Source organism: Equus quagga, chromosome 9, assembly GCF_021613505.1.
Source record: "Equus quagga isolate Etosha38 chromosome 9, UCLA_HA_Equagga_1.0, whole genome shotgun sequence".
Classification (NCBI taxonomy): domain Eukaryota; kingdom Metazoa; phylum Chordata; class Mammalia; order Perissodactyla; family Equidae; genus Equus; species Equus quagga.
The window spans coordinates 55,431,862-55,452,298 of record NC_060275.1 but is presented as its reverse complement, the minus strand read 5'-3'; the positions used below and the strand labels follow the sequence as shown (position 1 = coordinate 55,452,298).

The following is a 20,437-nucleotide window of genomic DNA, read 5'->3' as shown; positions in this document are numbered from 1 at the left end:
TGTAGGCCAGGGGTTCTCCACGGTAGTGCTGCAAGACTTGGGTGTGTTGTAATCACTTCTGAGATGAAGTGTCTCAAGTCATAACTAAAAATGAGGTGTTGAAATTTATGAATGACTCACCTAAAATAAAAAAGCAATTAGAGCAAAACAGGATAAAGTTATGCCTATAGTACTCCTCTCATTTCATATTTCTCTGTGCTTTCTGCAGTGGAAGAGGGAAGGGTGTTTATTTTATAACCTGTGCTCCCCCTAAACTCTGCTTTCTGAGGAAGTGTGTCTCATATGAGCTTCATGACCCAACTCTGTTGTGGCACAAAAAGGCTGAGAGCTGCTGTCTGTGGCACTGGGAAGAATCAACTGGCTGTTTTTTTAAAATTATTTTATCGCGGTCATAATAGTTTATAACATTGTGAAATTTCAGTTGTATGTTATTTGTCAGTCACCCTACATATGTGCCCCTTAACCCCTTATGCCCATCCCCCAACTCCCTTCTCTTCTAGTAACCACTAATCTGTTCTCTTTGTCCCTGTGTTTGTCTGTCTTCCACAAGTGAGTGAAATCATGTGGTGTTTGCCTTTCTCTGTCTGGCTTATTTCGCTTAACATCATACCCTCAGAGTCCATCTATGTTGTTGTGAATGGGATGATTTTGTCTTGTTTTCTGGCTGAGTAGTATTCCATTGTATATATACACCACATCTTCTTTATCCAATCATCAGTTGATGGGCACTTGGGTTGCTTCCACTTCTTGGCTGTTGTGAATAATGCTGCAGTGAACGTAGGGGTGCATAAGTCTCTTTGAATTGTTGATTTCAAGTTCTTTCGATAAATACCCAGTATTGGAATAGCAGGGTTGTATGGTATTTCTATTTGTAATTTTTTGAGAAATCTCCATGCTGTTTTCCATAGGGGCCGCTCCAGTTTGCATTCCCAGCAGCAGTGCATGACGGTTCTCTTTTCTCCACATCCTCTCCAACATTTTTTGTTTTCTGGCTTGGTAATTATAGCCATTCTAATGGGTGTGAGATGACATTTCATTGTAGTTTTGATTTGCATTTCCCTAATGATTAGTGATGTTGAACGTCTTTTCATGTGCCTGTTGGCCATCTGTATATATTCTTTGGAGAAACTTCTGTTCATATCCTCTGCCCATTTTTTTGTCTGGTTTTTGGTTTTTTGTTGTTGAGTTCTTTATATATTTTGGAGATTAACCCCTTATTGGATATATGATTTGCAAATATTTTCTCCCAGTTGGTGGGTTGTCTTTTTGTTTTGTTCCTGGTTTTCTTTGGCTTTCAGAAGCTCTTCAGTCTGATGTAGTCCCATTTGTTCATTTTTTCTTTTGTTTCCCTTGCTTGAGTAGACATGGTATTCGAAAGGATGCTTCTAAGACCAATGTCAGAGTGCACTGCCTATATTTTCTTCTAGGAGTTTTATAGTTTCAGGTCTTATGATATCAGATCCATTTTGAGTTAATTTTTGTGTATGGCAAAAGATAATGATCTACTTTCATTCTTTTGCATGTGACTGTCCAGTTTTCCAAACACCATTTATTGAAGAAACTTTCCTTTCTCCATTGTATGTTCTTAGCTCCTTTGTCAAAGATTAGCTGTCTGTAGATGTGTGGTTTTATTTCTGGGCTCTCAATTCTGTTCCATTGATCTGTGTGTCCGTTTTTGTACCAGTACCATGCTGTTTTGATGCTATAGCTTTGTAGTATATTTTGAAGTAAGGGATTGTGATACCTCCAGCTTTGTTCTTTTTTCTCAGGATTGCTTTAGCTGTTCAGAGTCTCTTGTTGCCCATTGTGAATTTTGTTGCCCCATGTGAATTTTTAGGATTCCTAGTTCTATTTCCATGAAGAATGTCATTGGGATTCTGATTGGAATTGTGTTGAATCTGTAGTTTGCTTTAGATAGTCTGGGCATTTTAACTATGTTTATTCTTCCAATCCATGTACATGGAATATATTTCCATTTCTTTATGTCATCATCGATTTCTTTCAATAATGTCTTAATGTTTTCATTGTATAGGTGTTTTACCTCCTTGGTTAAATTTATTCCTAGATATTTTATTGTTTTTGTTGTGATTGTAAATGGCATTGTATACTTGAGTTCTCTTTCTGTTAGTTTGTTATTAAAGTATAGAAATGCAACTGATTTTTGTAAGTTGATTTTGTACCCTGCAACTTTGCTGTAGTTGTTGATTATTTCTAATAGTTTTCTGATGGGTTCTTTAGGGTTTTCTATATATAGAATCATGTCATCTGCAAATAGTGAGTTTCACTTCTTCTTTGGCAATTTGGATACCTTTTATTTCTTTTTCTTGCCTAATTGCTCCAGCCAAAGCCTCCAGTACTGTGCTGAATAAGAGTCATAAGAGTGGGCATCCTTGTCTTGTTCCTGTTCTCAGAGGGATGGCTTTCAGTTTTTCCCCATTGAGTATGATATTGGCTGTGGGTTTGTCATATATGGCTTTTATTATGTTGAAATACTTTCCTTCTGTACCCATTTTATTGAGAGTTTTTTATCATAAATGGATGTTGGATGTTATCAAATGCTTTCTTTGCATCTATTGAGATGATCCTGTGGTTTTTATTCCTCATTTGTTAGTGTGGTGTATCATATTGATTGATTTGCGGATGATGAACCATCCTTGCATCCCTGATGTAAATCCCACTTGATCATGGTATATGATTCTTTTAATGTATTGCTGTTTTTGATTTGCCAATATTTTGTTGAGGATTTTTGCATCTATGTTCATCAGCTGTATTGGCCTGTAATTTTCCTTCTTTGTGTTGTCCTTGTCTGGTTTTGGTATCAGAGTGATGTTGTCCTCATCTAATGAGTTGGGAAGCATTCTGTCTTCTTCAATTTTTTGTAATAGTTTGAGAAGGATAGGTATTAAATCTTGTTTGAATGTTTGGTAGAATTCTCCAGAGAGGCCATCTGGTTCTGGGCTTTTATTTTTGGGGAGGTTTTTGATTACAGTTTCAATCTCTTTCCTTGTGATTGGTGTATTCAGATTCTCTATTTCTCCTTGATTCAGTTTTGGGAGATTCTTTAAGTCTAAGAATTTATCCATTTCCTCTACATTGTCCAGTTTGTTGGTATATAGTTTTTCATAGTATTCTCTTGTAATCTTTGGTATTCTGTGATATCTGTTGTAATTTCTCCTCTTTCGTTTCTAATTTTATTTATTTGAGCTTTCTCTCTTTTTTTCTTAGTGAGTCTGGCTAAGGGTTTGTCCATTTTGTTTATCTTCTCAAAGAACAAGCTCTTAGTTTCATTGATCCTTTCTACTATTTTTTTGATTTCTATTTCATTTATTTATTTATTTCTAAGATTGGCCTTGAGCTAACATCTATCGCCAATCTTCCTCTTTTTTTTTCTTCTCCCCAAAGCCCCCCAGTATGTAGTTGTGTATTCTAGTTGAAGTTCCTTTTAGAGTTCTGCTGTGTGAGATGCTGCCTCAGCATGGCTTGATGAGTGGTGCTAGGTCCATGCCTAGGATCCAAACTGGTGAAACCCTGCACCGCCGAAGCAGAGCACTCGAACTTAACCCCTTGGCCATGGGGTCGGCCCTGTATTTCATTTATTTTTGCTCCAATTTTTATTATTTCCCTCCTTCTGCTGACTTTGGGCTTTGTTTGTTCTCCTTTTTCTATTTCTGTTAGGTGTAGTTTAAGGTTGCTTATTTGAGATTTTTTCTTGTTTGTTAATGTGGGCCTGTATGGCTATGAATTTCCCTCTTAGGACCATTTTTGCTGCATCCCATATGAGTTGGTATGGTATGTTTTCATTTTCACTTGTCCCCAGATATTTTTTGATTTATCCTTTAATTTCTTCATTGATCCATTGGTTATTCAGTAGCATGTTAGTTAGTCTCCACATGTTTGTTACTTTCCCAGCTTTTTTCTTGTAGTTTATTTCTAGTTTCATAGTATTATGATTGGAAAAGATGCTTGATATGATTTCAGTCTCCTAAAATTTATTGAGGCTTGCCTTGTTTCCCAACATATGGTCTGTTTGAAAATGTTCCATGTGCACTTGAGAAGAATTTGTATTCTACTGTCTTTGGATGAAGTGTTCTATATATATCTATTAAATCCATCTGGTCTAGTTTTTCATTTAATTCCACTATTTCCTTATTGACTTTCTGTCTGAATGATCTATCCATTAATGTAAGTGGGGTGCTGAGGTCCCCTACTATTATTGTGTTGCTGTTAAAGAATCAACTGTTTTATTTATTTATTTTTTCCTTTTTCTCCCAAAGTCTCCCAGTACATAGTTGTGTATTTTTTAGTTGTGGGTCCTTCTAGTTGTGGCATGGAATGCCGCCTCAGCCTGGCTTGATGAGCGGTGCTGTGTCTGCACCCAGGATCTCAAACAGCGAAACCCTGGGCTGCCGAAGCATAGCGCATGAACTTAACCACTTGGCCATGGGACCGGCCCCAAGAATCAGCTGTTTTTAAAGCAAACAGCAAAGTTAAGTTTGCATTTTAGAACAAGCCCTTTGGCCGCAAAGTAGAGAATAGATGGTATGGGACAACCCTGGAGAGAGAGGAACCAGTCAGGGCACTAATGCTGTGGTCTAGGTGTGAGATGATGAGAGCCTGAATCAGGCAGAAGGAATAGAGAGGGGAAGACTTTGCAGTTGCGACCTGCTGTGAGGTTGCAAGTAGATGAGAGAGGTGACGGTGGAAGGAGGGCTAGGATGACGTCTAGTGTTCTGGTTTGGATGATCAGGATGGTAGGGAAGTTCAAGATAATGTTTTAGACATGTTATCATTGGGAGCTTGTGGGGTATCAGTGGTGGTATCCAAGTGAGAACATACATTTAGGAATCATCAGTGCAGAGGCAACAGGAGAAGTGGCTGTGGGTGAGGTTGTTCAGGAAAAGTCTGTAATAAGAAGAGAATATTATCAGTGTCCGCACTGAATGGTACAGCTGGACTGAAGGGAATAGTAGAGGGTTGAGAAGGACAGGTCTGAGAATTGGGATGATAATTAGGACAGAGTGGGAGAAAAGAGTTGTCAGAAGGATGGGATATGTATATTTGTGTCGCTTGACAGATTTGCTGGGGCTGGATGGCGTTGGAGACTGTGGCGCTCTATTAAATTCACACTGGCCCTTGTCCTTTTCAGGTGGCAGACATTAATTGGTGGACTTTTGCTTCACGTGTCATGGAAACTGGGCTGGGCAGAGATCAACAGCAGTTCAAGGTAGAACAACCTCTTCTGTGCTTGATTCATGATTCATGCCCTGCTTCCTTTTTACCCTATTGAAATCCTTATGGTGCTACATTGGATGTGTACTTGAGTTTTTTGACCTTCCTTGCCTTCTAAGCTTGAGATTTAATGATTTTATAATCAATTAGAACTCAAGTAGTGTTTTCCTGGTTAAGAATGCCACTAATATAATATTAAAATTAATGGAGACATACAATTTATAATACCATATTAATTTGAGTTTGTTTTAGATCATACTACCCCTATGAATGAGTTATTAAATCAGCCTTAAAATTTTTTTGTAAATTTTATTTTGAAATTATTTTCTGCTTAGAGAAAAGTTAGAAATAGTGCAAAGAAGTCCCATATCTTTAGTCATGTTTCCAATTATTATCTTACTTAGCTTCTCCTGTCATTGTTTCATGATATATACCTATATATATAATTTTTTTCTGAACTATTTGAGAGTAAGTTGCAGATTTGAGAGTAAGATGCCACTTCTCTTTACTTATAAATTCTTGAACATGAATTTCCTAGGAGTAAGGACATTCTCTGATATGACTATGGTAGTTATCAAAATCAGGAAATTAATGTTGATACAATACTCTTATCTCATTTACAGACCATGTTCGTATTTTGCCAGTTTTCTCGATAATATCCTTTGTAATCCTCTGCCCTCACCCTAGTTCTCATGCAGGGTCCAATTCAGATCACACATTACATTCGTTGTTATAGTTCTATTAAGACAGCTTTTCAAATAGGTTTAAAAGAAATCTCAGAGACCATGACATTTTTTAGCCAATATTGTAATCTGAATTGGCCATCCACTCCTGCCTCACCTAGATAAACCCTCTTGATTCTTCGAGAACATCATGCCTTGCCTGAAATAATGCACAAAATGAAAAGAAAATGAAATCAAGCTTTATATGAATAAGTAAACATCCCAACTGAATAATCAGGCCAAGTCATTTGGCTTGTGGTCCACGTTATCTGCCCGGCTTCTCCATTCATCGGCTTGACTGCTTAATTAGTAAATCACCCCGTGCCTGTCCCTGTGGAGAAGCTTTGAGAATGTGTCCAGTATAAATATTAATAATTTTGGCTTCTCCTGAAAATATATAACTAGAGAGCAAAAAACTGGTATTAAGAGGTTTTACAAAGGAGAGGTCCTGGGAGCAGAGGTGTGGATTAATTTCTCTAACCCAATTCCATTTTAATCCAAACTCTGAAAGAATAATCCACACAAGATGCTTAACTAATCCAAAGGAGTAGTTCTTTAAGTCATAATTTTGCATTTCCATGGGATAGCATTCTCAACTTGATAAAATAAAGACACTTTCGGGGTTTGGTTCGTGATATTAAGTGCAGGTCTTACTCTAAACTCCATTGTTATGGTGGATAGTTCAGTGAAAACTGGGTCTTCGTTTAAACAAATATGGGCCCTGAATTCAAAGATCTGTGATGGTTCTAATATTTAGTTAAATAATGAAGCATCTGACTCCAAATGGTTGAATTTATTCCTCCACAGAAGCAAGAGACTGGACTAGAAGGAGGGAATTGGCTGTCAGATTTTGGTCTGGGGTCCACCAGTGCTCATCAGCACGGATGTTCCACTGTTAGAGTGTTCTTAGAATTTCTGATGTGAATGGTTTACTTAATAATAATAGTCTTTTCAACATTATCTTAGTCATGTGTCCTTAAAAACAATGTCATTGTTCATACTTAAAATTTTTTGTATGTAAAATATACATAACAAAATTTACCATTTACTAACAATTTGTTCTTGTTGTTGTTGGGTTTTTCTGGGTTTTTTTGAGGAAGATTAGCCCTGAGCTAACATCTGTGGCCAATCCTCCTCTTTTTTCTGAGGAAGACTGGCCCTGAGCTAACATCTGTGCCCATCTTCCTCTACTTTATATGTGGGATGCCTACCACAGCATGGCGTGCCAAGTGGTGCCATGTCCACACCCAGGATCTGAACCAGCGAAACCCAGGCTGCCAAAGCGGAAAGTGCACGCTTAACCGCCAGGCCGGCCCCTTAACAATTTTTAAGTGTACAATTCAGTGACATTAGTACATTCACAATGTTGTGCAACCATTACCACCATCCATTTCCAGAACTTTGTCGTCATCCCAAACAGAAATTCGCTACCCATTAAACAGTAACTCCCCACTCTCCCCTCCCCCAGCCGCTGGTAACCACTATTCTACTTGCTGTCTCTGTGAATTTGCTTATTCTAGTTGCCTCATTTAAGTGGAATCATACAGTATTTGTCCTTTTGTGACTGGCTTATTTCACTTAGCGCAGTGTCTCCAAGATTCATCCTTGTTGTAGCGTGTGTCAGAATTTCCTTCCTTTTTAAGGCTGAATGAGATTCCATTGTGTGTATGTACCACATTTTGTATGTGCACCACATTGTGTTTCTCCATTCATCTGTTGGTGGAATTCGTCATACTTTTCTTGCCTTTTTGGTGGGGGAAGGGGGAATGACTAGTAGAACTAGGTGAAGTCGAAGCTTCTCAAGGTTCTTTCCCTGGAGGAAGTGATCCTTCGGCAGTAGGAGTTTGAGACTCACCAGACACTGTTGTCCCTTTAACTCACGTGATGCTCGGTTCCACCCATCTCAGAAGATCTGTGATCCAATCCCCTTTCCGTCCCTTGCTAAACTTCTTAGAGGCTTTTTGACTTCTGTCTGCTGGACTTAGGTGGTTTCACAGCCACACACGTGATGCTGGCTCAGTTAAGCTTCTTGTCAAAGATCCCAATGCCTAGTTTTCAGTGGTGCTTGTGGTTAATAACTTGCTGGCGCAGGTCAGGATTTCCAGTTGCCATGATCCTTTGGCAAAGGGGTGTTACCAGATGGCGAGCAGCCAGGACCAGTGCTGGTGTTGCTTCATGTGTGCCCGCGCTGGGTTTGTGTCTGCCGTGGCTGCTGTTTCCTCCCGGGCCTGACTCTCTGATTACGTCACTGGAGAACCGAGGCCCAGCTTTGCCGTGTGACTACGCACTTGTGCAGAGATGGCAGAGGCTGGGCCCTGCTGAAAATGGAAACAATAGCAGGAAGACAGTTCGGAGTCCCTGAGGTCAGCTCGGAGTGGGGATTATAATGGTGGGGCTGGAGGGTGGGCATGTCCCACAGAGAGCCCTGTAGTCTGACCTTATAGCCTGGAGCACAGCAGAATCTTAGATTCCTTCTTAAACAAGTGCAGAATTTGGCACCACATTCTTTACACTGTAAAGAGGCCATGTCTGGCCGTGTCGTGTATTGACTCCACCGAGTGACCCGATGGAATCCTTCTCCTCCCAGGATATTTGTCCGGCAACTCAGTCGTTATCACCACTGAGTGTTGGACAATTCCCTGGAAGCCTTCTGTCTTGGGGAAAAGCTCTGGTTTTCAGCCACAAGCTTGTCATTACATGGCAGCTGCTGCTGTTGCCTAGCCATTGCAGAATGCTGACGTGATTTTTCTAGCAGATGTTGAAGTGCTGTGCTGAAGGCTTTCTGTATTTCCCAAGTGTGATCCTAAAGGAACACTGTGACCCATTTCGTCTGACCAGACGTCTAGTAGCATGGTGGGACCACAGCACTCTTTATTAGATTCTTGAACCAAGGCTGAGGACAGACCGGGGTGTGATTTCATGGACACCATCCTCTGGTTCCCATGTTACCAGGCTACATGTTTAAATAAACACATTTTGAAGGTTGTTTTTAACCTACTTGCATTTTTTGTCCACTATACATGAGAGCAATTTTTTTTTCCCCCTGAGGAAGTTTCACCCTAAGCTAACATCTGTTGCCAATCTTCCTCTTTTTTCATGTGAGCCGCCACCACAGCATGGCTACTGACTAGTGGTGTAGGTCTGCGTCCAGGAACCAAATTCAGCCTACCGAAGCAGAGCGCACCGAGCTTAACCACTAGGCCACTGGGGCTGGCTCAAGAGCAAATTTTTAACTCTCTGGTTTTCAAGTATGAGAGGTTCTAACTTAAAAATTCTATGCCACAGTACCTTTGTGACCAGAGATTTCTAACAGATCAAGGAGAAGCCCAACCCCTTAATTGTCCATTGTGAGTCTTTGCTGGAGAAGCATAACACATATCCTTGATAAAACCTCCAAATTAACTCAGTCCTGTTCCTAAAGAAATGAACAGTAAGCCAGCCAGTTGGGGTCCAGATTGAACTTCTTTTTAATGATTGATTATTTATTTTTTGGGGGAAGATCAGCCCTGAGCTAAAATCTGCCGTCAATCCTCCCCTTTGTTGCTGAGGAAGACTGGCCCTGAGCAAACATCTGTGCCCATCTTCCTCTACTTTATATGTGGCACGCTTGCCACAGCATGGCTTGACAAGCGGTGCGTAGGTCCACCCCCGGGATCCGAACTGGGGAACCCCAGGCCGCCAAAGCGGAACATGTGCACTTAACCACTGCACCTCTGGGCCAGCCCCTATTTATTTGTTTTTAAGTGAGCCAGCCCACCTTCATCTAAGCTACTGTTGGCTGGAATTTCTCAATGGTTTCATGTGTTGATACCCCATTTTGAGTGACTTGTAGTTTTATAGGAAGTCATCTTTGCTCACAGAGGAAAGTTAGCACTGAAATTCACGTGTTTTTGATATTCTTCCCTATTGTTTTCTTTCCAGAGGAATGCTTTACATATGTATGTAGAAATTACTTTTTGGGGGTAATAAAACAAACTTTCGAACCTTCAGGAAACATACTGAGAGCCACGGAAGGGACCTAACATTGAATAAAGTCTGATCACTGTTGGTGTGGTGATTCTGGTAGTTCCCAGGAGAAGAGTCCCTGAGACCAGGGCTGGGAAAAGGACAGAATTTTTTTTTTTTTTTAGCTTTATTGAGGTATAATTAACAAACAAAATGTTAAGATATTTGAAGTGTGCATTGTGGTGATTTGATATATGTGCACGTTGTGGAAGGATTTCCACCATCTGCTTGACTAGCACCTCCATGACCTCACATGCTGACCTTTTCGTGTGGGTGTGAGAACATTTCAGTTCTGCTCTCCTAGCAGATTTCAGTTATATGATACAATGTTGTCAGCTGTCGTCCCCACCTTGTACACTAGATCCTCAGACTTTATTTGTCTTATAGCTGCAAGTTTGTACCCTTTACCACTCTCTCCCTGTTTTCCCACTCCACACCCTGGTAACCACTTTTCTACTCTCTTTTCCTGTGAGTTTGAGTTTTTTTTTCCCCCCAATTTTTAAATGTAAGTGATACCTTGCGGTGTTGCTCTTTCTCAGGACAGGACTTTTGGACATTTGACATTTATTAGTGCCTGCAAGTCATGCCTGTGCCACTCAGGGCATAGGAGTCCACTGAACTCACACTTGGTTGTGGCCCACCCCTCCGTCGCTGTCAGTCAGTGTCCATCCGGCCGCTTCCTGGCCCCTTCACAGGCTGAGCCAACAGTGTTCGAGGTGAAACTCCCAGCCTTGTGACCAGGGGTGTTACAACGTCTTGCTCGTTAGCTCTGATTCTCAGTCAATTAGTCACTCGTCGTCGTCTGTGTCCTGGCAAGGCCAGAAAATGATTGTAGGGGCTTTCTTTCTTTCTCATGCTTATTAGAAATGAGATCTGTATCTTCTATCCTGCCTCAGTTGTTATTCGGGGACCCGGGTGACTGTATTTCTTTTTCTTTTTTGGACTATATTTCCTAGTAGTGATGTCTCTTCTCTTCTTCTGTGCTGTCTTGCAGTCCATCTCCTAAGGCTCACGGAGCTGCACATCCAGCCTTGGTCCTCCCAGGGGAGGGGGGAGGTGCCCCAGGGAGTGGGTGGGGGTACTGCTCGGACCGTGGAGGCCGCTGGTGGCGGCCCTGGAGAGCGCAGCAGGGATGGGGCATTGTGGTCCTTCAAACCCGGCAGCTCGGGGCCAGGGGACTGGTCTCTCTGAGGCTCTCGTTGTCCTTCAGGGCCTGTCCACGCCTCACTGAAGGTGACGAGATTTCCATCTCAGCGTGAACTTACATGTTGAGAAGCTTGGGCCAGTGAGTGAAACGTGAAATGGGAAGAAGTGACGATTCCATGTGGGAAGGACCAGTTATGAAAGTGCCCTGAAAAGTGGAGCTTTGCAGAAACCCGGTGGTAACAGGGTCCTTTGTGTCTAGTCAGGGGCCCTGCCTCGTGTCGGAAGCCTTGAGTGCCACAGCTCTTAAGTTCCAGAGATTGGTACCCAAACTCCCTTACTCTAAATCAGGGGTCAGCAAACAAGAGCCCGAGAGTAGACAGTTTAGGCTTTGTGGGCCGGACAGTCTCTGTGACAGCTACTCGCTCTGCCTTCCTAGCCCGAAAGCAGCCCCAGACCTTGTAAGTGGACGGGTGTGGCTGTGTGCTGATCAAATGCTGTCCTCAGGCTCAGGCAGCAGGTGGAATTTGGCCTGTGGACTGTAGTTTGCTGACTCGGGCTCTGAATTATGCTCTGCGAGGAACAGGATCATCACAGGGTTCTGGGGGTCAGGTAAGATTAGGGCTTAATTCTGTAAAGAGAGGATCACCCCATGTGAGTCAGAGGAAGAGTCAAGCATGGAGAAAGGTCTAGGGAAAGTAGGAAGGAGGGAGAAAATGGAGTAAGACTCTCTGAGGACCACATTCGCCAGTAATGGACCGACAAAAAAGAAGTCTAGGAATCTTCTTTGAGTGGAGAGTTAATATATGCAGAAGTCCTTGTAAACCGCAGAGCAGACGTTGACTTTACAGTGGAAGGTTTGCTGTGTTAGGCAATGCCAGGAGTCAGTGCGCGAACCCTGGTGTCTTGGTGGCTTGTTATTTTCACATTTGGAAATTGCTTTTAGGTCCACTAGGCGTCAGTATAATGCAGAGAATTCTCAAGAATTCAGCTCAAGGAGCCATTCAGGCACCCACGAACAAATAAACTTCTGAGTGTTTTCAGGGAGCAGATGTTCCCTTAATAATGCAAGCTCTATTTAAAAAAACAAGTGATTTAATTTAATTAGCCTTCTTCTCAGTAACAACAGTCTTATAATTCGTGCCAACAGGCTATTGTTAGCTTCTTGTAAAATGCTTTATTCGTCAGGGTTCTTAGGGACAGTAGAATGCGCATGAACAAAAAAACAAACAAGCCCATGACTCAAACGATATGCAGTATTTGTGCTTATAAATCATGTAAGAAAAATTATGTATTGCCACAATTTTCAAACTAGACCCTGTGGCAAATAGCCTTCATAGAGTGTGGTCTGCAGTCTCTCCCTATAGGAGTTGCTATGAGACCCCTTCCTACACACACACACACACACACACACACACACACACACACACAGACACACACATTCACTGGCTCAGCTGCTCCTCAGAGGCCCATGCGCTACAGAGACCCAAGATTCCGATTCTGCCAGGACCACCTCAGGCTCTAATTCCATCTTGCCTCCTTTATTGACACATCCGACAATGAAAGATTAAACCAGTACGAGAGGCTCAGATGTGCCCACTGATGAACTGAAGGTGGAGAAAGGGTGCCTTACTAGTGCGTGCCTCGTTTGTGCCCGACCTCTGTCTATCTTAGAACCACACAGTGTTAGAGCCACAAAGGAGGCGTCTTAGTCAGCTCGGGCTGCTATACAAAAACACCACAGAATGGGGGCCTTAAACAACAGACGTTTATTCCTCACAGCTCTGGAGGCTGGAGGTCCAAGACCAGGGGCCGGTTCTGGTGAGAGCTCTTCCCGGTGTACAGACAGCTGCTTTCTTTCTGTGTCCTCACATGGAGGAGAGCAGAGAGGAGAAGCAAGCTCTCTCACGTCCCTTCCTATAACGGCACTAATTCCATCAGGACGGTTCCACCCTCGTGACCTAATCACCTCCCAAAGGCCGACCTCCAGCTACCACCACATTAGGGGTTAGGGTTTCGACATATGAATTTCGGGGGTGGGGGACACACGTGCAGTCTATGGCAAAGGGTGAGTCAGTTTACCCTCTCCGGAAGACGATTTTGTAACCAGCTACAACTGTTAATGCGTGTATCTTTGAACAGCTATTCCAATTCAGGGAATTTACCCTGAACGGTGCAAAAACATTGTGCCTATGAGACGAGAATATATTCAAGGATAATCGTTACAGCATTAGAGTAGTAAAACCTGGGACTAACTTAAGGAGCCTTGTATTCAATTATTAATAAATTGGGGATGATTTTTTGACAAGGAAAGATGTTAAGTTGGGCAGCTTGTGAAACCATGTGGGATCCGATTTTTGTGAAAGTCTTCATATCCGTGCATATGGACACTGTTGGAAAGGAGCCGTAGCACGGGATGAACATGCTTATCTTTGGGTGGTGGGATTGCAATCGTAATGTTTTTCTTGATTATCTGTATTTTTTAAATTTTCTGGCATGGGTAGGTACTACTTTTTATACGAAAAAGAGGTAAATTATTATAGAAAACAAAGCAACTGCCTCCATTCAAAGTTCCTAAATTCATGTCTGTTGAAGAAAAACATGTTTGTTTTTTAATGCAGTTACTTTTTGTTGTCACAGTTATAGGTGACGCCGTGGTTGTTACAAATGTTTACTGAATTTGAGATTATTTGGATTCCCCATGAGGGCTGTTTCAGAGAGACCGATGGCAGGACATAGGGATTTTTTGCTCTCATCCCTGCCCTTGAAGACCGAGTAGCTGTAAGCACCAGCACTTCTGTTCAGAGCAAAGTCTCTGAAGGGCTTGAGAAAAGCGGAGGAAGCGATGTGAATTAGGGTCGAGTCCCTGATGTATTTTGTTGCTGTTATTTTCCCTTTGTACCAAGCTAGAGAGAGAAGATAAAATTTTTTTTAAGTTACAAAAGTAATACATTCGTTCAGCAAATATTTGAGTGTCCACTGTGTGTGCCAGCATTGCTGGAGGCATAGGGGGCACAATGACAGAACAGACAGAAGTCCTTGCCCTCATAGAGCTGACATTCTGCTTGAGGTAGACAGACAAGGAACAGATGAAAATTGGAGTGTGTGGTATGTCAGAGGGCAGTGAGTGCAGAGAAAAATGGAGCCAGGTAAGGGGCCAGGTGTGGAAGGGGATGAGTGTATGCCGGGGGGTGGGGTGAGGGTTGCTACTTTATAGAGAGTGGGTGAGAAGGACTCCCTGATAAGATGACCTTTGAGCAGAGATCTGGATGCACGAGAGAGCAGGCCGTGCAGGTGCCGGGAGGGAGGAGGTCCCAGGCAGAGGGACAGCAGCAAGCCCTGGAGTGCTTGGTGTATGTCATGACCGACAGAGAGGCCAGAAGGCAGTTTTGTTCCACTTGTAAATGACAACATCATCGTAGATACCTATACGTACCTCAGGGAACATGCATATTTTTAAGGTTTTTGATAACTGTAGCCAAGTAGTACATATATGCCCTCCAGAAAGATACCAATTTGTATCTCACAGCAGTATATGAAAACATTGATTTCATGACCCCTTCTATTAGATATTAACTTTAAAAAATTGCTAGTTTATGGGGCTGGCCCGGTGGTATAGTGGTTAGGTTTGTGCACTCTGCTTTGGCGGCCCAGAGTTCACAGGTTTGGATCCCAGGCATGGACCTACACCTCACTCATCAAGCCATGCTGTGGCAGTGTCCCACATATGCCATAGAGGTAGATTGGCACAGATTTTGGCTTGGGGACGATATTCCTCAAGTGAAAAATAGGAAGATTGGCAGTGGATGTTAGCTCAGGGCCAATCTTCCTCAACAAAGAAAAAGAAGAAGAAGAAGAAAAATTGCTAGTTTCTTGGGCAAAACCTGGTATATCGTTTTAATTTAAAGTTCTTTTATTATTAGGGAGGTTGAATAACTTTTCATATGTTTATTGGCCGTTTATTTCTTGTGTGTGTCTATGAGAGACACACACACACACGCTCGGAGAAAGGAGAGAGAAAATTACCTGTTTTTGTTGGCTGACTCTTCGGGGGAGTTGATTTTTTTCTTATTGATTTGTAAACACTCATTATACTTTAAGGATATTAAACTCCAGGCTGTGCGTGTTTTTTCCTAGTTTGATAATTGTCTCTTGATTTTCTGTATGGTGTTTTTTGGCCAGTGCATTTTGTGTAGGTGGATCTGTCAGTCTTCCCTGATGGCTGCTGTCCGTGGAGTTCTGTGTAGAAAAGCCAGGAGGAGAGCATTTATGGAATGTCCTTGTGTCACGCATGCACTGCCCAAGTTCTGCATATTCATTCTCTTAGCTCATCTTCTCAGTAGCCTTCTGTGCATTAGTATGCTCATTTTACAAATGAAAAAACTGAGTTCTCGTTGCAAACCAGCTTTAGAATTAGGGTATGAATCCAGGTTTGCCTGACCACAAAGGCACCTTCTTTCCACTGCGCAAACCCCCGGCTCTGTACTTGTGCATCCTCCCTGCCCCCACCCCAGGTGACCTAGATGACCCTGGATGACCGCAGCCCTAGGTGACCTGACGCAGAAGGAAGGGCACAGCCCAGGGAAGTGTATGAAGTTTGTCCATCCCTTTGAGCTATTGGCTAAAGTTAGTCAGCTAACTGCTGGAACATTCCTTAGGGATGAAGAGAGCTAATTATAATTTCCAAAGATTTGGGTAACCATGTGAATGTTATACGATTACACTCTCAGTGCCCAGAACCAGGTGTGATTTCCACCACTTATTGCTATATCTCCCTGGAAAATAATCCTCAACTATAGCAGAGCTAAGATTTTTTAATTGCAGTTTCATTTCTTCCTGAAGAAAGGATTTTTTAAAAATATTTCAATAGATGGCAAAAGTGCAAAGAATTACCGCCCTTGTATCTCTTGTCCTCACTTTGTCCGCACACTGCCTGGAAGAGTATGGAAGGCTCAGTGGGCGTGGACTCTCTCTGCCCCCGGTGGCCGCGGAACGTTCTGAGCCCTCGTGCTGTGGTGGCGCACTGACAGTCGTGGAGACCCTGCAAACCAGGGGTCCGAATTTGCATTCCCGAAGCAGCAGGTGTAAGCTGTTCCTCAGATGACGTCAGTGCCGTGTCTGCTGCCTCTGCTCCTTGCAGCAGGTTCTGTCCAGAGGGGAGGCCGCTGGGTGCTCCCGGGGCGGCCGCCGTCCCTTCTCTGCCCAGCTCTCCCAGAGCCGGCAAGTTTTGTGAGCTCGGTGTTGCCCAGAATCTTGGAATAAATAGTTAATGAAGAATTAGTTTGTGACAAAGTCTTACCAAACCTTAAGAGACGCTTATTGTTGTGAATAATGGACCAAGGGGGGAAGTATGTTGAAGAAGATATCTTTGAGAGATGAGGGAATACAGAAAAATCAAATGTAAGACTTATTTAATTGTGCATTTTTGCTCACCAGGGAACCTTATCCAGGTCCTTACTTGACATCTCTGTTGGGGTGTTCCAAAAGCATCTCAAGTTCGTAATTTTCAAGACTGAGTTCATGATTTTCCCAATCAAACCTTTTCCAGTTGGTTGTGTCTTAGGTTACCACCATCCATCTCACTGTTCAAATTGGAAACCTGGGAGTCATCCTTGGTGTCTTCTATCCCTCACCCCCCGAGTAGAAATTATCACCAGGTCTTGTTGATTCTCTCCATCTCCATAATCTCTCATCTGGATGCACCACTGCAGTGTCCACAGATCTCCTGCCTGCACATCCCTAACCCCATTCCAGTCTATTCTTCTGTAGCCAGAGCAATCTTTTCAAAATGCAAATCAGATTATATTACACCCTCCCTATCCCTGGGTTTGTCTCTCCATCTACTAAAGCTACACTTGCTTTCTTCCAATTTCCTCCTGCCACAGGGCCTTTGCACATGCTGTATTTATGTCTAGGACGTTGTGTCCTTTCCACTTCTCTACTCCACCCCCTATACCCGGTTTAACTTTGAATTTTTCTCAAACATCACTTATTTGAGGAAGGGTTCCTCACTGACTATGTCAGATGCCCTTATGATATAGCATAGTCCTTTTGTCTCCTTTGTAACGCCAACTTAATATTTTACATTTATTTATATGAGCAAAATACACATGGCTCCCACCTTTATGAAACTTACAGTTTATTTGAGGGATGGGGGATCCATTAATAATACAGGCAGAAGTTCCCTTATCTAACTCTGTTAGACGGATAATTAGTGAGTGGGTTAATTGAAAGTCAGGGAATCATCTTTTGATGAAATAATCTTTTAATTTAAGATGTATAAATATGCATTCATTTGCTAATCTTTTGGTAAGGCTTTTCCTTTGCCTATAGATGGTCAACTAGTGTTCCCTCGAGTCTTTTCTTGCATAAACTACACTTAACATATACTCTGTGATTTTCAATAGAATGAGAACTTTGATACTTTGAAACAGTCTGAATGGAGAAGCCTTCTCGATTTTTACTTTTTCCCCATCCTTTCACACTTGTCTTGCCCACACCTGTTTTGACAGCAGTTTTTCCAGTGGTTCATGTTGATTATTCTTAATAGCAGCTGTAGTCTCATGTTGGTGTGAGGCGGCTGTCTCACCGGTGGGTGGTCTGGGGGCCAAGACAGGGCTCGCGGCCAGCCGCTTCTGCAGGTGCCTGTGGGTCTGCCACGAGCGCGTGTTGCTTTGGCTCCGTTCGCCTGGAAGATGGGCGCTGAGTGAGACAACTGTGGAGAACACTAGCACCAGGGCCACTGTGCCGGGGTCGTAGTCCCATGTTTGGAACCAAATGCTTGTACAGCTGCCCTGTAACATTTCCCAGAAGTCTCTTTGGTCCAATAGATCTGTGTATATTTTTTCTAGTTAAAGTTATTTCTTTGTATTTTAGGGTAGAAGGGTTAAAATACAAGATGTTCCCTAGCCATGTCTTCTTTTTCACGTCCATGGCCACTCGGATATCCTGCTGTCTCTTGGCGTAGATGACTCGGCAGGCGTTCCCTTTGTGTAGGAGGGAATGGAGCGCAGATGTCTGGGGCCTCACTGGCCTGACCCTCCGAACTAAGGGTCTGCTGCAGCTCAGCCAGTTGCTGTTTCACCCAGCGCCCTCCTTCCCTCTCGCTGCTCCCGCAGTGGAGGCTCTGGGCTTCCTTCTGGGGCCCGGCAGGCCATGGGCCTGGATCCTGTCTCCCTTGACCCTTCAAGGCTAATGGAAAGCCTTTTCCTGGACGAGTAGCAATTGGCCGATGTTATACCTGACCCCTTAGGATGGAGGATGGCATCTTCTTTCTGCTCACCTTTTGGTTGAAAGTACAGACATCTGTTATTGCAGAGGGACTAGTAATAACAGAGAATACTCCCCAGATCATTAGCTGCTTGGTTTGCCAGCAGAGCAAAATCATGTTGTGTTTCAGCTTATCTATTTGTCTGTCAGTGTCTCCCATTAGATTATGAGGTCCTTGAGGGTAAAGCATGAGAGAGTGGTTAGCCCTGATGGCCTAGTGGTTAAAGTTTGGCGTGCTCTGCTTTGGTGGCCTGGGTTTGATTCCCGGGCACAGAACCACACCACTCATCTGTCAGTAGCTGTGCTGTGGCAGCAGCTCATGTGGAAAAACTAGAAGTACTTACAACTGGAATATACAACTATGTACTGGGGCTTTGGGGTGGGGGGAACAAAAAGAGGAAAATTGGCAACAGATATTAGCTCAGGGCGAATCTTTCCCAGAAGAAAAAGGAAAAAAAAAGATTGAAAAACAAACAAACTATGGCGTTAGAATCAGACAGACCTGAATGAAAATTCTGGCTTTGCCATTACCAGCTCTTCTGACCACAGGCAAATTACTTAAACTCTTTGCGCCTCAGTTTCCTCATATGCACAATAAGGATAATAATACTTTCCTCATAAGATTGTTGTGCACATTTTAGAGAGATACAGTGTAGAAAACATTTAGCACAATGTGAGGTTCATAGCAAGTGTTCAACAAATGTCAACTGAGATGCTGCTATTAATAAAAATTCTGGTGCTGTCAGCACCTTGCTAGTTGCTGTAAGTATTTGCTGGTTGAATTTATACAGGAGTAGGGTTTGAAGGCCTTACTGGAGACTGGAAACATTTTCATGCCAGGTTCCCTGGGAAATTGTACAAAAGCAGGTCTGATCATAGGTCGAATGCCTGCCCGTGCTAATAAAATTAACGGAGATCATTTCTTGAGCAGGCACCATCCCAGGAGAGCAGTTCACTGAGTTACTTGGGATTATTATGTTATGTTCTGCTGCAGTGGTTTCATTCATTTCATTCTATTGTTAGAATAACTCTGGGGGCGTGGATTCAGCGGACCCCTGCATTTGTAACTCATGGGGAAAGCAAGTTGCAACCTTAGTGATATGCACTGCATGTAAAAATTGGGATTCCTTGAGGAAAGCAAGATTCTAAACTGTAATGAAAAGGCCACAATTGAGTCACGGCAGTGCGCCCTTCAGAAGTCCCTGGAGATTCCCTGATCTGCCTTCCGGGTGGTGGTTGGAGTCAGCACACGGCCCCCAGCTGAAGTTCTAGCGCTCTTTTATTTTTAAATTCTGTCCTTTGACACTGTGGTTCCCTTTGTTGTGGTTTCATGGAACTGTTTGATATATTGCCTTGGTAAATAGCCTTTTTAAACTTTGATAATTTGGCGTGGGTTCTGGTTACTTAAAATCCGAAGAATAATGTTCACTGCCCCTTAAAAAAATCGAGTTTGTTCTCTCTCCCAACCCGCAGGAAAGGTTTTTCTCTCGCCCCCTCATCTCTGCCCTGTTGTGGGGTCAGTAATGCTGAGTGGCTGGCAGAGTGACGACAGGCTGTGGGCAGATGGCTTTGTCAGCCTCCATCACTCTGGGTGGATACAGAACACGTCGCACTTCAAGGACCACTCAGGGATGTTTAGACAGCCGCTATCGCTGTGTTTGGTGCATTGGAAGGGTCATACCTTCCAGCTAGGTCTTTTGGACATAAAGTGACAGAAGTGTTATGTCCTCTTTCCCTCTTTCCAGATCTGCTGTTTTGACGTGGCTTCCTGCTTCGCTGCTGTTTGTGGGTATAATCTATGCTGGTTCCAGAGCATTGTCCAGACTGGTAAGTGTTAGAGGTCTTGGGAGGACGCTCTCCTCTTCCCCTCTGCCTCTTAACTTATTGTGCTTGGATCAACGGGGGACAAAGCATCGGCTTTCCACTGGTACAGCTGCGCGGGAGAACAAGTCTTGGACCCGAGGCCATATGGAGCCCTTTACCCCCTCTCCCTGAATTGAAGATAACCAGATAACAGGAGAGGGCCAGCTGGTCTTATAAGATGGAGACGCAGATGGAGCTGCAGAAAG

General features: G+C 43.1%; 1 protein-coding gene across 3 annotated transcripts in view; it reads left to right on the top strand.

Moving 5' to 3' along the window:
- The window catches only part of TMEM241 (transmembrane protein 241), a 117,783-nt gene that overhangs the window by 10,707 nt on the left and 86,639 nt on the right, over nucleotides 1-20,437 (top strand). For all 3 annotated transcript variants that reach the window (XM_046672367.1, XM_046672365.1, XM_046672366.1), the window contains exons 3-4: nucleotides 5,147-5,224; nucleotides 20,114-20,195. In XM_046672367.1, coding sequence (XP_046528323.1) covers nucleotides 5,147-5,224; nucleotides 20,114-20,195 — 160 coding nt within the window. The remainder of the gene's footprint in view (nucleotides 1-5,146; nucleotides 5,225-20,113; nucleotides 20,196-20,437) is intronic.